Genomic DNA, 16,285 nt, shown 5'->3' on the forward strand with positions numbered 1-16,285 from the left:
CTTGGAGAATTGGGTCATAGCAGAATAGAGTAAAAATACCAGCAGGCAGAAGAGAAAGTAACCTAAACCTGAGCTGAAGAATTTCTCAGTTGTAAGCCTCTCGTTCATTTTGTAAAATGGGGATAATAAACAGTAACTACACCTCACAAAATTGACTGGAGGATAAAATGAATTAAAATATGTAAGTCACTTCCTGGAACATTATAAACACAACTTTTAGATGCTATCATCATCATCATCATCCACATTTTGCTAGAGAAGAAAATCATGACTGGCCCTGATCCCAATAGTTCCTAGTGAAACTTCCCTACCTGTAGGAAAAGTTTCAACCGGTAGCTGGAAGGAAATAACCGCTACTGAAGGAAAATAATAGAGCTATCTATCAGTTCTTTGACATGCATTACCTCAACAAAGATCCTATAGTTACTTGATAATCACAGGCATACTTCAGAGATTGTGGGTGCAGTTCCAGACCACCATAATAAAGCAAATATCACAAACTTTTTTGGTTTCCCAGTGCATACAAAAGTTACATTTATACTATACTGTAGTCTATTGTGTGCAATGGCATTATGTCTAAAAAATGTCTATGCCTTAATTTAAAAATATTTTATCACTAAAAAATGCTAACCATCATCTGACAACAAAGGGTTGCCACAAACTTTCAATTTGTAAAAAACGCACTGTCTGCAAAGTTCAATAAAGCCAAGTGCAGTAAAATGAGGTGTGCCGATTTTCAATTACCTCTACATTTGTAATCATACTTTATTTTTTAAATATTTTTTTCAAGATCTTCAAAAGTGTCTGCCTGAGTATGAAATTCTAGAGAAATTTGTTTATATATATATACACACTCAAAACAAGATCTAGAAATGATTTGAACATTTGCATCTTAATAAGCCTTCTTTTGATATGTGTTGGTGCTAGGAGTAGGGGAGTCATAATTATAGACTGAACAACTGATTTATATAATATCAGAAATCAGAGTTGCCAAAACATAACACAGATTTTGCCAAACCAAAATAACTAGTAAGCTATCTACTCTGGCTTGAGGGGAATTACAAAGTTTGACCTAAAGAGACTCCACTTCCCACCAACATATTTCTCTCTCTCTCTCTTTCTTCCTTTCTTTCTTTCTTTCTTTTTTTTTTACTCACTCTGTTTTTGGAACAGCTTTTCGCAGCCAGAAGAAATCAGTCTGTGCTAAATACTTGCGGGTTTGCAGGACGTTGCCAAAGTAGTCAGATTCTGAAAACTTGATCTGAATAAAACAAACCACAACCATCACTGTTCTAAGTGCAGGTAAGAGATGGCTCTGAAAAAAAAAAAAAAGACTTCAGCGCACAAATGAGTGAGCAGTGGAGACGCTGCACTCCTCACATCATCTCTCAGCCAACACCGGTTAACCCAGTCTTCACAAAGCCGTGAAATTTACTCTCAGTGATTTTCTTTTAAAATAAAAAGCTCAAAAATCAATATGATCATTTCTGGATCACAGTAAAAAAACAAGAGAAGCTGCAGTAATTTACAATGCATTTCATTTGCTTTATAACTGAAAAATCTACTTTAACCTTTACAGAACATATTATCTTAGCTTTGAAATTTCTTTGCCCACATGAGTCCTTGATCTTTTCTAAAAATGTACTTTGTCACATAGGCTCTTCTAATAACATTCAGTTTAGTCAGCTGAAACCTCGTTTAGTTCATAGATGATGATTTAGTCAAATGTTAAAATCCAATTTACTATTATCAGGATTTGTTCATGAAGAAAAAAAAAAGAAAGTAATTCAGACTTATTTTCTACCCTAAGCACAATGGAGTCACTAGAATAATTTAATTATTGATTGAAATTATCTATCAACACTCAAAAATGCTCTGGTCACTAAAAATTCATGAAATTACAGAGGCAAATTATAGATTATAGCGCGCATGGAAAAACAGGAAGTTGATGGCTCACAACAATGTTGTCTATTAAAATAGGGGAAAAGATAATTAAATCTTGAGTTCCTTTTTCTTTTTTTGGAAGGATAATGGCAGACAGTTTTAATTCTATAGGCACTCTATCTACAAAACTAGCAGTACTTAATCTAAATATTGTAAATAATATCCATTAACAGTAAAAGCAGTGGTTTGTGGTGATCCCTAATGCTTTGATTTTAAAATATGTTATTGTGGCAAATAAAATAAGATTTGTGGTAAATAAAATACACATCTGAATAAGCAAAAAACCAAGAGTAATCATATTCTTATCAGCTGTAACATTTTTGTAAATATAAGCCATGATACTCTTTTTTTTTTTAATTTAATTTATTTATTTATTATTTTTTGGGGGGTACACCAAGTTCAGTCATCTGTTTTTATACACATATCCCCGTATTCCCTCCCTTCCTTGACTCCCCCCCTCGACTCCCCCCCACCCTCCCCGCCCCAGTCCTCTAAGGCATCTTCCATCCTCGAGTTGGACTCCCTTTGTTATACAACAACTTCCCACTGACTATCTATTTTACAGTTGGTAGTATATATATGTCTGTGCTACTCTCTCGCTTCGTCTCAGCAAAAATTAAAGTACAGCACATGAAGGTATATGAGACTCACAGACATCACATAATGTATGAATGAATATATACAACTTGACCACTATAGACATGACAGCAGCCTATTTGTTGGCCAATGTCTGGCTCAGGTTTATCTCTTCCCGAACATATCATGGATACTCATTTTGTCTGGAGAGTAACTTTTGTTAATGACTCATCTTAGTAATCTTTCCAGGGGACCAGGCCAAAATATAAAGAAATAGGATTCCCTAGGTGGCACAGTGGGTAAGAATTCACCTGTCAATGCAGGGGACACAGGTTCGATCCCTGCCCCAGGAAGATACCACATGCCACGGAGCAACTAAGCTCATGCACCGCAACTATTGAGCCTGCGCTCTAGAGCCCATGAGCCACAACTATTGAGCCCGTGTGCCGCAACTACTGAAGCCCATGTGCCTAGAGCCCGTGCTCTACAACAAGAGAGGCCACCACAATGAGGAGCCTGTGCACGACAACGAAGAGTGGCCCCCACTCGCGGCAACTAGAGAGAGCCCGTGTGCAGCAACGAAGACTCAACACAGCCAATAAAATAAATAAATAAATAAATAAATAAATAAAATTTAAAAAACAAACAAAAAAAGAATAAAATAACTAAAGCACAGAGAGAAAAGCAGGAATGAAAGTATCAATTCCTGGCATCTTTAGTATTCTACTTGGCCAATGAGTTACAGAAATGAGACTTCAAACTGTCCCTCCCTCAATCCTCTTAGAAGAGGTGGCTGATAAAATAATTGTGTTATAGTCATATAATGGAAAAACCACACAAATGGTCTGTATGTGTGAAAATGATATAATCTCAAAAGCAATGCTAAGTAAATAAGACAAGTTGTATGTACTGGAGAATTTAAATTTTTAAAACTTATAAAACAATACTATATGCTGTTTATGGGCACATACCTACGTAGCAGAAGCATAAAGAAATGCATGGGAATGAGAAACGATGAATTCAAGAGAGTGTATCTAGGGAAGCGTATAGGCAGGGAGGAAGGACATTAGGTCAAGGAGGATTACACAAAGAATTTCCAATGTATCTGCTTTATTCATTTAAAATGTGTGTGTGCATGTAAACAGCTAATATGTTTAATATTTATTAAAGCTAGAGGTGTTCACAATATGATTTTATATACTTTTCCTATGTTGGAGATACTTCATAATAAAAAGAAACCTTATAATCGATTGTATTTTAGATAGATGTTTACACTCAGCCTCAGAACAAACAGAGTAAGCTCCTTGTTTTACGAAGCAACCTTAACTAGCAATCCTAACACATTCCCGGGTCACACAGTTTAAAGATGTGTCCAGTGTTTAACCCTTTTCCAGTTTTTGTTCCCAAGACAGCTCTGTCAGAATTTTCAGAATATTACTGTAACTGATAGAAAATTTAGATACGTTCTTGGGTTCAGAGCGTATTCTGGAAAATTCTCCCAAAGGAATTTCCTTCAAAAATATTAGCCTTTTTTTTTTGTACTGTCACTGGGGTCAGTTGTTACTTTCAGAAGAGTTTGCTAATAGTGGTACTTTCCCGTTCCATTCAAAAACAAACAAAAACTTGACATTCATGTTGTTCTACAGACATTAAATGGAGAACCATCCAAAAAGTTCCTAAAGAAGAAGAGTTTCAAGTCTAAAAATACTTTAAATAAATATGGTCCTACTATAGCCATGAAAATGATCACGGGGAGTAAAACTCAGAGGCAAATAATTACAATTTGCCAACATCTTGCCCATGTATAGAAGGATAATTTTTTTTTCTCATTAACTCTTACCTTTCTAATTCTTTTTCAAAAACTCATTTTCATTATTTAATTTTTAAATAACAGCTTTTGTGAGATATAATTCACATGCCATAAGATTTACTTTTTAAAAATGACTATTCATGGGCTTTAAAAAATCATATTCACAAAGTTGTGCAAACATCACCAGTATCTAATACCAAAACCTCTTCATCACCTCCCAAAGAAACTTCATACCAATTCATAGTGCCCCAATTCCTTATTTCCACCTTCCCCCAATCTCTGGCAACCACTAATCTATTTTCTGTCTTTATGGATTTACTTATTTTTGACAATTTACATAAATGTAATGATACAGTATGTGGCCTTTGTATCTTATTTCTTTCACTTAGCATAACGTTTTCAAAGTTCAATCCACCTTGTAGCATTTACAGAAGGAAAAATTTTAAATTATTTTAATCATTAAACTGAGCATATTTTCTATTTCTTAGCCTGGTTTAATTGATCTAGTCCATTTATTTAATGGAAATCACAGGTAACAGAGGACAATTTTTACTTTTTCCTGTAAGACAGGTTAAGTGCCTGGGTGTAGGGAAGGGCCAGCCGCTGTTATTCCCATATGACAGGTTGGAAACAGAGATGGAGAGATTATGGAACGTGGCCAAGTCATACAGCCCAAATCATTAGGCCCCTACTTCAATGTTATTTTCATTGGTCCTAATAAGAAAACTGGTAATTCAACAGAAAGAGTACAGGGAAGGAGGAGGAGAAGGTAAGAATTACGAGTGGGAGGAGAAGCAGTGATTAAATCAGGGTACAGTTTACTTAATATCAGACAGCTATTAAAATAATGGTAATTAAGGCTATGGAAGACAAGGACAAAACAATATATTAACTGTAAAGGTCAGTACACAAAATTATGTATAAGCATCAATTACAGCTATACAAAAATAGAAAGACAAAATAACACACTAAAACAGAAGTACGTATTATTATGTTCGAGTACCAATATTCAGGGGCTTTTTTGTTCCTTTTCTCTATTTCTCAAATTTTCCACCATGTGATAATACTTTGATAATTTCAAATATTTCAATAGGGCCTTGAGTGAGAAAAAAATACAAAACCTAGCAACCACTGGGAAAGTTCTGCTTGTTGTAGAGATAGCAACAAGAATGAATGTGCATGAATATTTTAGAACCACTTGTAATCTTCAAAAAAAAGGTTTAAACCCTGAATGTGACAATAATTGGCTCAAAAGTCTCTCGTCCTTCAGTTACTGGTGAAAACCTAGATCAAGTTGATAATGACTTTCAATCAATTCCATCTTCTGACTTTTCAATTGAGTGACCTTTGGGGAATTAACTGGGGCTCTCGTGTCATTTCCTAAGAATAGCTGTCCAGATCATAAAATTTAGGGGATTCTGACTTTCTCTTCATGGAAATCCTATCCTGGATACCTAGCACCAAATGCAATAGACTAAATGGAAGAATAAAGCTATTACCCTCCCCAAAGGTGATGAACACATAATAAGGGCAGAACAAGGAAATGTGTTCAGCTTCTCTGTAGGATCAGTAAATACAAGTTGATAAGATACTACTTAAGCCAACAGGAAGTATAGATTCTAGAACACTTTTTAAGTTCAACCCATTTAAACATACTCAGCGATATACCCAAATACCTCTAAGATTGATTTTATTTTAGGCACCCAAAGAACTTTGAATACTTAATGGAATCCAGATTTTAGAATTATGTTTTCCCTTATTTAAATAGCAAAGTAATATGCAAGATTGCTGTGTTTAGATGGCTTTGTTGTAAGTAGTATGTATGTATACACATATACACACCTACATACAGAGGTGGTGTTCAAAATGTTTAACAATCTACGTATACAGAACATTGTGGAAGATACAATTCCCACAAGCATTCACATAAGGGTGACTCTGAGGCAGCACCAACAAGGAACCAGATGATACCAGATGCCTTGCTGCCACCACCAGGCATGAGGGGAGGTCTTGGTCTGCCGAGGCCAGGGGAACATGAAGATGGAGGCCAGTGCGCGGGAGTTACGGAGGACTGGCTGGAAGGCTGGTGGGCATCAGTGCACCTCTCTCCAGTGCCCACTCTTGCCTCTACATGGTCACGGGGGTCAGAGATCACTTGAGAGTGCTGGCAGCAATGTTTCAATTTGTTTTTCACCAAGTAGTCCAGAATTATTTCAATACTTTAACAACCTGTTTTTCTGGAGCATTCCACCTAAATAGCATTCCACTCTTGCATAGTGGCAGCAGCACTCTCTGTCATTTATGCATACACAAAACATTTACACACATAAACACACAAGTGTTTCACTAGCAAGAGCAGACTAAGATCCACCCCAGAGAATACTAGGTGGGTTCACATATTATCTACATATTTCTATAGGCATATTTATGTTTATGTAGATATCGCTCACCGGAAACACTGATCTTCTCTGAAACATTACCCACATCCAGTTCTCCTAAGTAAATGGAGGCCAGCTGTGATTCTGACTTTAGCTCCTATTGCAATTCTCCACTGGTTTTCACAACAATGCGTGACGTGCCTAACAGAGTCAAGTATTTACCTATTGTCTCTCAGATACATGCCCACCCTTCTACTTTGTTCTATAATGCTGGGCTGTGAATCTGAAAATCATATTTCCCAGGCACCACTGCCAGTTGGCTTCCTGCCAATAGGAAGCACTGGGGGAAATCAGCAGGTGGCAGGAGAGGAAAGGATGCTGTGTTTATTCTCTTTCTTTCCCTGTCTCTCCTCTTTCTTCTTCTGACAATGACTCTGGAAGAATCTTCAGTCCCTCTTCCACAGCCCCAGCTCTGCTCTGGAGTGGCAGTTCCTCCTCTTCTCTCGAAAGCAATGGTACCACCATCTTCTCCCTTTTGTGTCCCTAGACACAGGGGTGGTAACTGCTTTCTAAAACAATTATTAATCTCTGGTTTACCTCACCTTCCTGATTTTCACCTTCCAACCTATTTCCTATATTAAATCTCCTCTCTTCGAAATACCTAGTGTGGTTTGGCTTTCCTGGCTGATAAAGAAATCTTCCCAAAACTGATATCAACTCACTCTTGCCTCTATCTCCATCAAGGAGCAGTGAAAGTACACCTTATAAGGTTTATTTGAACGCGGACTGATGCCTATCTTTTTAGACTAACTAGTAGGCTTTCCTGCATTCTACTGAGGGTTCAGATAAAGGGCATTTCCTTTCTTCTTGTTCTTTTACAAAGACTAGGGAAAGACTGTTGTTCAGAAATACTTTGCTGGGTATCTCAGTTTACCCTGCCATCCTCAGAAGAGAAAAAAAACTTTTTTCTAATTCTTTACAATTTCCTTTAAGTTCTTATCCATTTGCTCTTATCTCCACATGAGCCCAACTTCAGTTTTCAGCCTTTCTCCTTGACCTTCATGTAATCCATTCACCAATCTTTATCCTCTTTCCTTTTGTGTTTGTGCCTGATGAATCACATCTTCACTTGCATCAAATAAAGTAAGCTGTTTTTCATTTGTAACAGCCTCTCATGCTCAGAGCTTGTATTACCAGAAATTTCTCATAGGCACTATAGTAGTCCTTCTCTACATACTTCTCAAAACTGAAAACACAGTCCCATTGTGTATCAGCAATACTTTTGTCCTTTTGCTATTAACCTCGGTGACACTATTACTATCTACCATATCAAGCATCCTTTACCTATTTTCAGGTTGGGTTTTATTCACTTTCTCTATCAGTTTCTGAACACAAATGTATTTCTACTTCATGTATTTGGATTTTTTTTTCACTGTCTTTTTTAAACCGTTAGAAACTCTTGGGTGTAATGTTGTCTGCTTTAGCAATGAGTTGAATGAAAGCCATTTCTTCACAAAAGTACTTTAAAACCTTGGTATATAATGGCTTCAGTTCAGGCCCCTGGAGACACCGGGAAATATACCTAACACTGCATCCTGTTTGGCATCTTTTTGTTTGTTTGTTTGTTTTGTTTTTTTCCACAAAAGATACTACATTTATTGAATCCTTAAATTTGGGTCATTCACTTTAAACAGCAGCAGACTGCCAACAAAACTTGGTCAACTAAACACTGTGAGTGAGCCCTGAATGCTATCTTACTTGATTAAGGTTTGAGACTGTTTCATCTGTATAGCCTCTTAAATCAATTTCAGGCACATGGATACTGCCTGTGTTCATTCATAATGACTTTTCCAAACCAAAATAATTTACCATCATAAGTGAAAATTGAAGAAGTCATAACTAACATTTATATTGTGCTTACTGTGTGCCAGAGTCAGGGTCAGTTCTACATATTTAAATATGTTAACTTATCTGATCCTCACAGCAGCCCTATAAGGGAGGGATTATTATTATCTCCATTTTGATATGAGGAAACTGAGATGAAGAAACTGAGGCACAGAGAGGTGGCATAACCTACACTAAGTCACACAGCTAGGAAATGGCAGAATGGGGATTTAACTCCAGACACTTTTTTTCCAGAGTCCAGGTTCATAACCACTACACAAAACTGCCTCTCAAATCTTCTCGTCTGCATTCTTGACTTGAAATATTTCCCAATCACAAACTTGTAATTATCCAGGTTCTCCTGCTGAGGTACTCTGTGCCCTGGTGCTGTTCTTCTCAGCAACAACAGTTCTCATACTGATCCACAAAGTTCTAGCTATCATTTATGGGGAGACAACTTATGTGCCAGACATTATGCTAGGTGCTTTTACATTTATACAATCTCATTTAATCTTTCCAACAATACTAAGAATTGGTTATTATTATCTCCAGTATCCAGATAACTAAAGGGAAGCTAACTGAAGTTAAATAACCTGCGCAAGATCAAACAACTAGCAAGTGGAAGAAGCAGAATCACTCCAAAGCTTGTGTTCTTAGTGACTTAACAGTATGACCTCCTCTCTCTTCACTCATCCCATCCCAACCAGCTCTGGGAAAGCAGTTCCTACCCACTCTTCAACTCACTCCTCTGTTCCTCCAGCATAGCTGCCTGACAAGAACCCTGCCAAACCCCTTCTCTGATTACAAGTAGAGCTTCCTGGGCCCAGATTTCAGTCCTGACTCTGACACCTGGCATGTCATTGAGGAAATCACTTAATTTCTTTGAGTCTCTTTGTCCTTTTCTGCAAGATGGGGATAAACATCATTTATTTCACGGGATCAGCATGCGGCTTAAAAGATAATGTACATGAAATGTGGCAAATGTGTTAGTATCTTTAATTATCATACTAATAGTGAGATTTTTCAGGATCAAAACAATGTATAATAAGATGGGCTGTCTGAGCTTCGTGATACTGTGAAGCACAATTATTTTCCTCCATAGCAACTGGATCAATTCTTTGGAAGGCCATATCTTGGAGACCAATGGAGAAACTTTCTAATTAAAATTTTCACTCACTTTTGAATAATCTTATAAAATTCCAATGTTCATCTATAAAGCTAGGATTGCTTTCAGATATGCAACTTATTAAAGCACAATTTCAGGAAAGAGCTACACCTCATAACCATAGTTATTTAATGAATTCCAAAAAACTACTTTTTCAAGAAAAATCTAGTCTCATGGTAAAAACAGGAGTTTTTGTGTGGAAGAAAAGTTCTTTACCAGAACTATTTGTAGGAAAGAAAATAACAGTGGTTATGATTAGAAAGGCCTGTAATGAATGTATCTACTGGAAAATATATGTCCCAAAATATTGGAATAGAGAAGAAGTATTATTCCTCCATCAGTAACTTACTGCAAATATACAGTCCAACTCACAATAAATTATAGAGTCATATGTATATGCACTTAGTGTTTTGCCAAAACACTCATAAAGTTTAATGAAGTTAACTTCTAACAGGCAAGATTTATTACTATTAATACGAATGAAGCCCATAAAGATTGTTTAACAACAAACATCATACATTCACCATTAGAACACGCTCACTAATTGTAAAATACTCAATTTGCTTAATTCTTTCCTTTATGATCAAAGTTGACCAAATCCAAGTCCATTTGCTTTATGGTACCCACTCAGTTACACATTCTTTCTGCCACTTGCTTTATTTTGAATCTGAGGTAAATCTTGTGATATGCCCTGGCATAATGAAGCTCATATCCAGCCAAGGAATGAATCAAAAGTTGGTGCTTTTTGGCACCACCAGGTTTAATTGCCTGGACTTGGGTTAGCTGGAAGGCATGAGGCCAATAAAACTTGCCAGAAAAAAAAAATACAGTAAATTTTGCACTTACTGCCTTGAGGTCTTCATTAACATGAGTATCATTCATTACAAACTCAGGATAGCCAACTTTTGCCAAAACAGCTCTTGCCTATAAAAAGGAAAAATAAAAATGATGTCAGAGTTTCAGCACTTCAGTCATTAATAATCACAGGACAAAGGAATACAACCTTCATCTGAAAACTCCATTTACTGAATATCTACCATATGTAACAGACGGTGAAGGGCAAAAAAGAAAAAAAAAATCTAAGTTGGTCCCTGCCCTCAACATACTAAAAGTATCGTGAATGTAGCAAATAACTATATAATACAAGATAAAGGTTTAGATATAGATAATATTGCCTATAAATAATTTTATTTATAGATACTATTGTTATCGAAGTCCAGAGCAGAGACTATTTCCTCACTGGGAAAATGCTTAATGGAGAAGGTAACCAAACTGAGTCTTAGAGAATGGTTGGGATTTCAAAATGCAGAGCTAAGAGGAAGGACGCTCCAAGAGAGCAAAGAACATGGGCAAAGTCAGGGAGACAAAAAACAAAGAGCACATGGGAGAGATGGCAAGTAGCTTCCTGTAGCTCGACTAGAAAGCACAAGGGGTAGACAGCAGAAAACAATGCAGAAAAACCAGCTTTGTCCAGATCATAGGGATTCCCAAATGACATGCTAAGAGTCTATGTTTTATTTTACAGACAAGAAAGAACTAAGTATTTTTAGCAGGAATAAAATGAGCCACCCTTCAGGAAGATTATCTGTGCAACTCGGTGAATGGTAGCCAGGATGCCAGAAAAATTGGAGGTAGGGGGTCCAGACTAATTTAAGATGCATCATAACCATCCTTTTGATAGACATACTATTTATTCCCTGTTTTTCAGTTTATAGGGAATGGATAAAGGAAAAAAATCACCCTAGACACATACAAGGAGCCTCCACAAGCAGGGACTGGCAAACTATGGCCTATGGGCCAAGTCAACTCTCTGCCCCCTCCCCCCAAATCTGTTTCTATAAATAAAGTTTCATTGGAACACAGCCACGCCCACTCATTTGCATGTAATCTATGGCTGCTTTTGCACTACTATGGCAAAGTTGAATCGCTGGGACAGAAACCCTGTGGCCCACAAAGCCTTAATGTTTACTCTCTAGCACTTTAAAGAAAAGGTTTGCCAACCCTTGCTCTCAAGAAATTTCGTCTCTCTCCTCTCCCAAGATTCAGAGTTTCACAAAAACAAAAGAACAGCTTATTCAAAGAGTAAGTACAGTGTCAGGGTTCTGCCCAGATCCCTTGGGATCCCTTTTATCACTTCAGCATATCCCTCCCCAGCATCTATGTTCTTTTTCCTTTCTAATGGCCAGCACCTGAGATTCTGAAGGCCTCCCCTAGGGCTACTAGGACATCTTGAGTGCACTCAAAACAGTTACCTCCTGGGAGTTTCTCTGCTATGGGCCCCCATCTCCGCTGCCGTCCCAGCAACCCTCAGCCAATGACTGACTGTAGCAGGAATATGAAAGTCCAGCTCCTTTGTTTCAATTCAGGACAAAGCGTGAGGTTCAATTTGCACTCCAGAGTTTCCCGCAGGATCAGGCTATCCGAGACTTCCCCTGAAATGGTACCCTGGTCCGTCTCTCACCCTTCCCAGTCTGGCTTCCCTCATTCCCTTGCTGGTTTCTCCTGGGAGCACTTGCTGAATAAATCAGAAATCACTAGCACATGAATCGTCATCTCCAGCTCTGCCTCGAGAAGACCCAACATAAGACACCAGGTAACCCCAAACACATTGGTTTTATTCCAGTAAAGCAAAAACCAGTGACCTTTGCCCACTGCTCTTAGTAATGAGTTTTTTCCTTCAGTCCCTTACAATTCTCCTCACTCAAGAAATAAACAGAATAAGATAGTATGTTTTCCTTATCTGCCTTGAGATAATTCAAATATTAAATATCAGCAGAAACTTGAAACTCAAGACTCAGAGAGGATTTTACAAGTGCCGCAGGACACAGTCATAATGGGTTTTGCTGTTCCAGAGACTCAAATATAGCACAGATCAAATTTTGCCTTCAAAACCCTGTGAGTTACACTGAAAGCCTGATGCGACCCAGATAGCAGATAACCAGAGGTTACAACTCTCCCTCAACACCAAACAATACATCATACGTCTATAGGTTACCTTGTTCCCAGATTGTTCTATTATTTCCCTTGTATTTAATTCCTTACTATACTTTATCAGCTCACCACAAGTCATATACATAACTATAACAAATAAAGAGCTCCAGATAGTCTCACAAAAAGAAAAAAAAAAGAAAGAAATATACAAGCTGAGTCATCCACAATTGTTTTCTGAACACTGGTCTTTCCAGAGCATGCTGGTGAATTATGCATTGTTTTTCAAACCTCACGCTCTGGGACCCCCACTGCACTACAGAGCTTCACAGAATATATTTCCTTCGGCACTGTATTTGCAGGTCATTGAATCCTTTTTTTTTATTATTTATATAGCAACACCATCTTTATTCAATTCCTAAGAACACAAAGATAAAGTAATAATACTAGTAGCAACAGTGCCAACATCTGAAAAGAATACCCTTCTTCCCCCAAAATGTGCTGTGTTGCTATGCTTCTATTCAAACCCTAATGCTCCTTCTGCCAGACAGTCTGTTGCCACTTGCACATCATCCCACCCCACCCCATTCTACATTCTCCCCTGAGAAGTCTCAGAACTACATCTCCCCAAACCCCATGGGACGTGACTCCAGGTTAGACTCTGTGAATGAGAAGCACTCAGGAGATTGGAAAAATAGAGGAGGAGACACCATTTATTCACTCGCTGCTGGTAGCTACAGGCAGGCACAGGGGCATCTGCAGACAGCAGATGAAGCGCTTTGACAGCAGCTTCCAAGCATTCTCCTGAGAAGACCCCTTTTGTGTGTAGGCAGCGGAGACCATTGGCAAGCTCTGCCCCTCACTCCCTAGCCCACCTGATGATTGCATAAGCCTCCAAATCCCCATATTAAACATCCTTCTCCTTGACACACTTAGAAGAGCACCCATTTTCCTGAATAAACTCTGATATGCCCTTTAAAGCAGATAATGATCACATCACTTTTTAATTTTTTCAGAATGGAAGAAATGAAGTACCAAGAGTTTGATGGCTTGTGAAGGGAAAAGCATTAGTGAGGCAAGCCTGACATCAATTCGTCCATGGGTTATATGGACAAGAAGGAAAGGCAAGTCCCACTGCAAATACTGAGAGAACAGAGGGATCAATAATAGATAACAGACTGCATGTTATTTCCTGCAAGAAATATTTCCCAGTCTGCTTATGGCTGATCAAAAACTCCAGAGTTTTCCATAACCAGTGCATGCATTTCTATCCCTTATTCACAAAGACCTCTAGAAAGGGCTGCACATGACAACTGGACCTCCTTCCTCAATAAAAGAGGCTCAAATGATCTTCATTACCTGTGTGACCCTGAGCAAAGTACTTAACTTTTCTGAAGCAAATACTGCCTATTATCTATCCAATATCCACATTCTTTTCCCTTCCTTACTATCAGACCCCAGTTCTTCTCAGGATGAGAACAGACCCAACAAAAAATAGCTGCATCACCCAGCTTCCTTTGCAGTTAGAGTTGGCTCCGGGATGAAATTCTGGCCAATGACATATAACTAAAATTCCTTGTTGCACTCCCAGGAATCTGTTTTAAAGGACGAAGACTCAGCTGTCATGCGCTCTCTGCCTGCAGTCCAGGGTTTCTCAACGTTAGCAATATGGACATTTTGAGCCAGGTAATTCTTGTTGTGGGAGCTGTCCTGTAGATTTTAGGATGTTTACAAGCATCTTTGGCTTCTACATACTAGATGCTAGTAGCAACATCACCTCGTAAGTTGTGACAACCAAAAATGTCTTCAGACATTGCCAAATGTCCCCTAGGGACAAAACTGCTTGCTGGGTAAGAACCACTTCTTTAGCCTTTCCTCTTCTTCCTTCTTGCAATGCTGATGCAATGGCAGAGACACGGCAGCCATCTCGTAATCACAGGGCAACAAACGCGAGGAAAAAATCTACATGCTAAAGATGGTGGAATCAAGAGTTGGTGCCACCTGCAGCCTACCATATCAGGCATGAACTGCCTCCCTTCCCCCTCTATGACATGAGGAAAATAAACCTCTATTTGTCTGAGGCATTATATACCATGTTTTCTACTAGCTGTAGCTGAATGTAATCCTAACATGATCTTTTCATCAGACGTAGCCTGAGGGAAAAAAATAGTACCTATACTTCATTGGGTTGTCTGCAAGGATTCATAATGACATTGCATGCAAAACACTTTTTTATGCCTTGGCCCAGAGTACATGACGAATAAATGTTGGCTGCAGATTATGCAGAAAAAGTAGAAACATGACTTCTTCCAAGGATCTGGGATAACACTGTTGTGTACCTGTTTGGAGGATCTTTTAGGGGAACCCAGGCCAAATTACAACCTTAAGCAAATACCTGAACTCCCCTGGGGAGTAATGTCACTCTTTTTTGTCATGGGCCAAGTTTCAGAGGACCACACAACGTAGTGAGAGAGAAAGGCTGTTGAAGCAACCCTGTGATCAATGGGGAGACAGATGTGCCCATGACACTCTTCGAGCATGGTGGAAGATTTCCTGAGCAAAGCTAGACTCTAAGCACGACCCAGGAGAATCCAGGCTATTCACATGCCCCTAAAAGTCTGAGGACTCTTTTGAGGGCCACTATTTGCACACCTCTGAAAATGGACACAAGAAACACTATGAAAGCTAATTTCAGCAAACATCAAAGAAAAGGTTGCCTTTAGCATTCACCATCTTGGTTTCTGTTTACTCCTCCTTTGTCTTTCCTGTATCCATTCCTCCCAGTACCTAGCAGGCCCTGTGCGTTCATACCACTTGCTCTCTGATCATACTCAAAATTGGCCTTTCCTTGGCAACACACTGTGTTCCAAAGTCATCTCCCCGTTCCTTCCTCATCCATCAAAACTGTTATTCCCTCAAGGCAGCTAACCCATTCGCTGTCATTGGGGCCTCAAACTAACTTATAATAAGATGTGAGTGACTAATAGCAATCTCATGTATTAACTCTGGAGAAATATCTGTATTTAAAAGAGTAGTTCATTAACTAAAGGGATAAATCAAATTATAAGGGGGGTGTCTGTAGCTGAGAGAACCTTCTTTCTGATACTACTCAAATCAAGCTAATGGCCTATTCCACTTAATCCCCATTGTGTTCCCCACATGGAACACAGTGTCGGGCATGTAGCAAGTGATCAATGCTCAATAAATATTGATTCATGTGATGAGTAATTTAGTTGATAAACCCATTCTGATCAATGTCAACAATAGTATCAGAAAATATAAAAGGTTATAGTCTAACACATGATCAAGCGCATCATCCAGTGCTGCTCCCATCAAGGCACATTTCCATATAAACTGATCTTACCAAAAGAGATACAAAATGAGGGAAAAAAGAGACTTTCTGAGAACCTAGGGAACTTTCTGGAAAATGGAGCAATGTTTAAAATCCATTGCGACTGACTCTTGATGGCAACCAAAACTGTATCTTTTAATATAAGCTATTTCAATCAAACAATAAATACTTATTGAGAATGCCCTCGAGGCTCAGGACTCTCCTCAGTGCTAAAGGAATATAAAAATATGTATAAGACGATCCAGGGC

General features: G+C 38.5%; 1 protein-coding gene across 1 annotated transcript in view; it reads right to left on the bottom strand.

Moving 5' to 3' along the window:
• The window catches only part of PHEX (phosphate regulating endopeptidase X-linked), a 208,118-nt gene that overhangs the window by 69,395 nt on the left and 122,438 nt on the right, over nt 1-16,285 (bottom strand). Inside the window, exons 13-14 of the mRNA XM_057718360.1 lie at nt 10,604-10,681; nt 1,158-1,261 (exon numbers count right to left, since the gene is read on the bottom strand). Of these exons, the coding sequence (XP_057574343.1) occupies nt 1,158-1,261; nt 10,604-10,681 (182 nt within the window). The remainder of the gene's footprint in view (nt 1-1,157; nt 1,262-10,603; nt 10,682-16,285) is intronic.

This window comes from Hippopotamus amphibius, chromosome X, assembly GCF_030028045.1.
Source record: "Hippopotamus amphibius kiboko isolate mHipAmp2 chromosome X, mHipAmp2.hap2, whole genome shotgun sequence".
In the NCBI taxonomy this organism is placed as follows: domain Eukaryota; kingdom Metazoa; phylum Chordata; class Mammalia; order Artiodactyla; family Hippopotamidae; genus Hippopotamus; species Hippopotamus amphibius.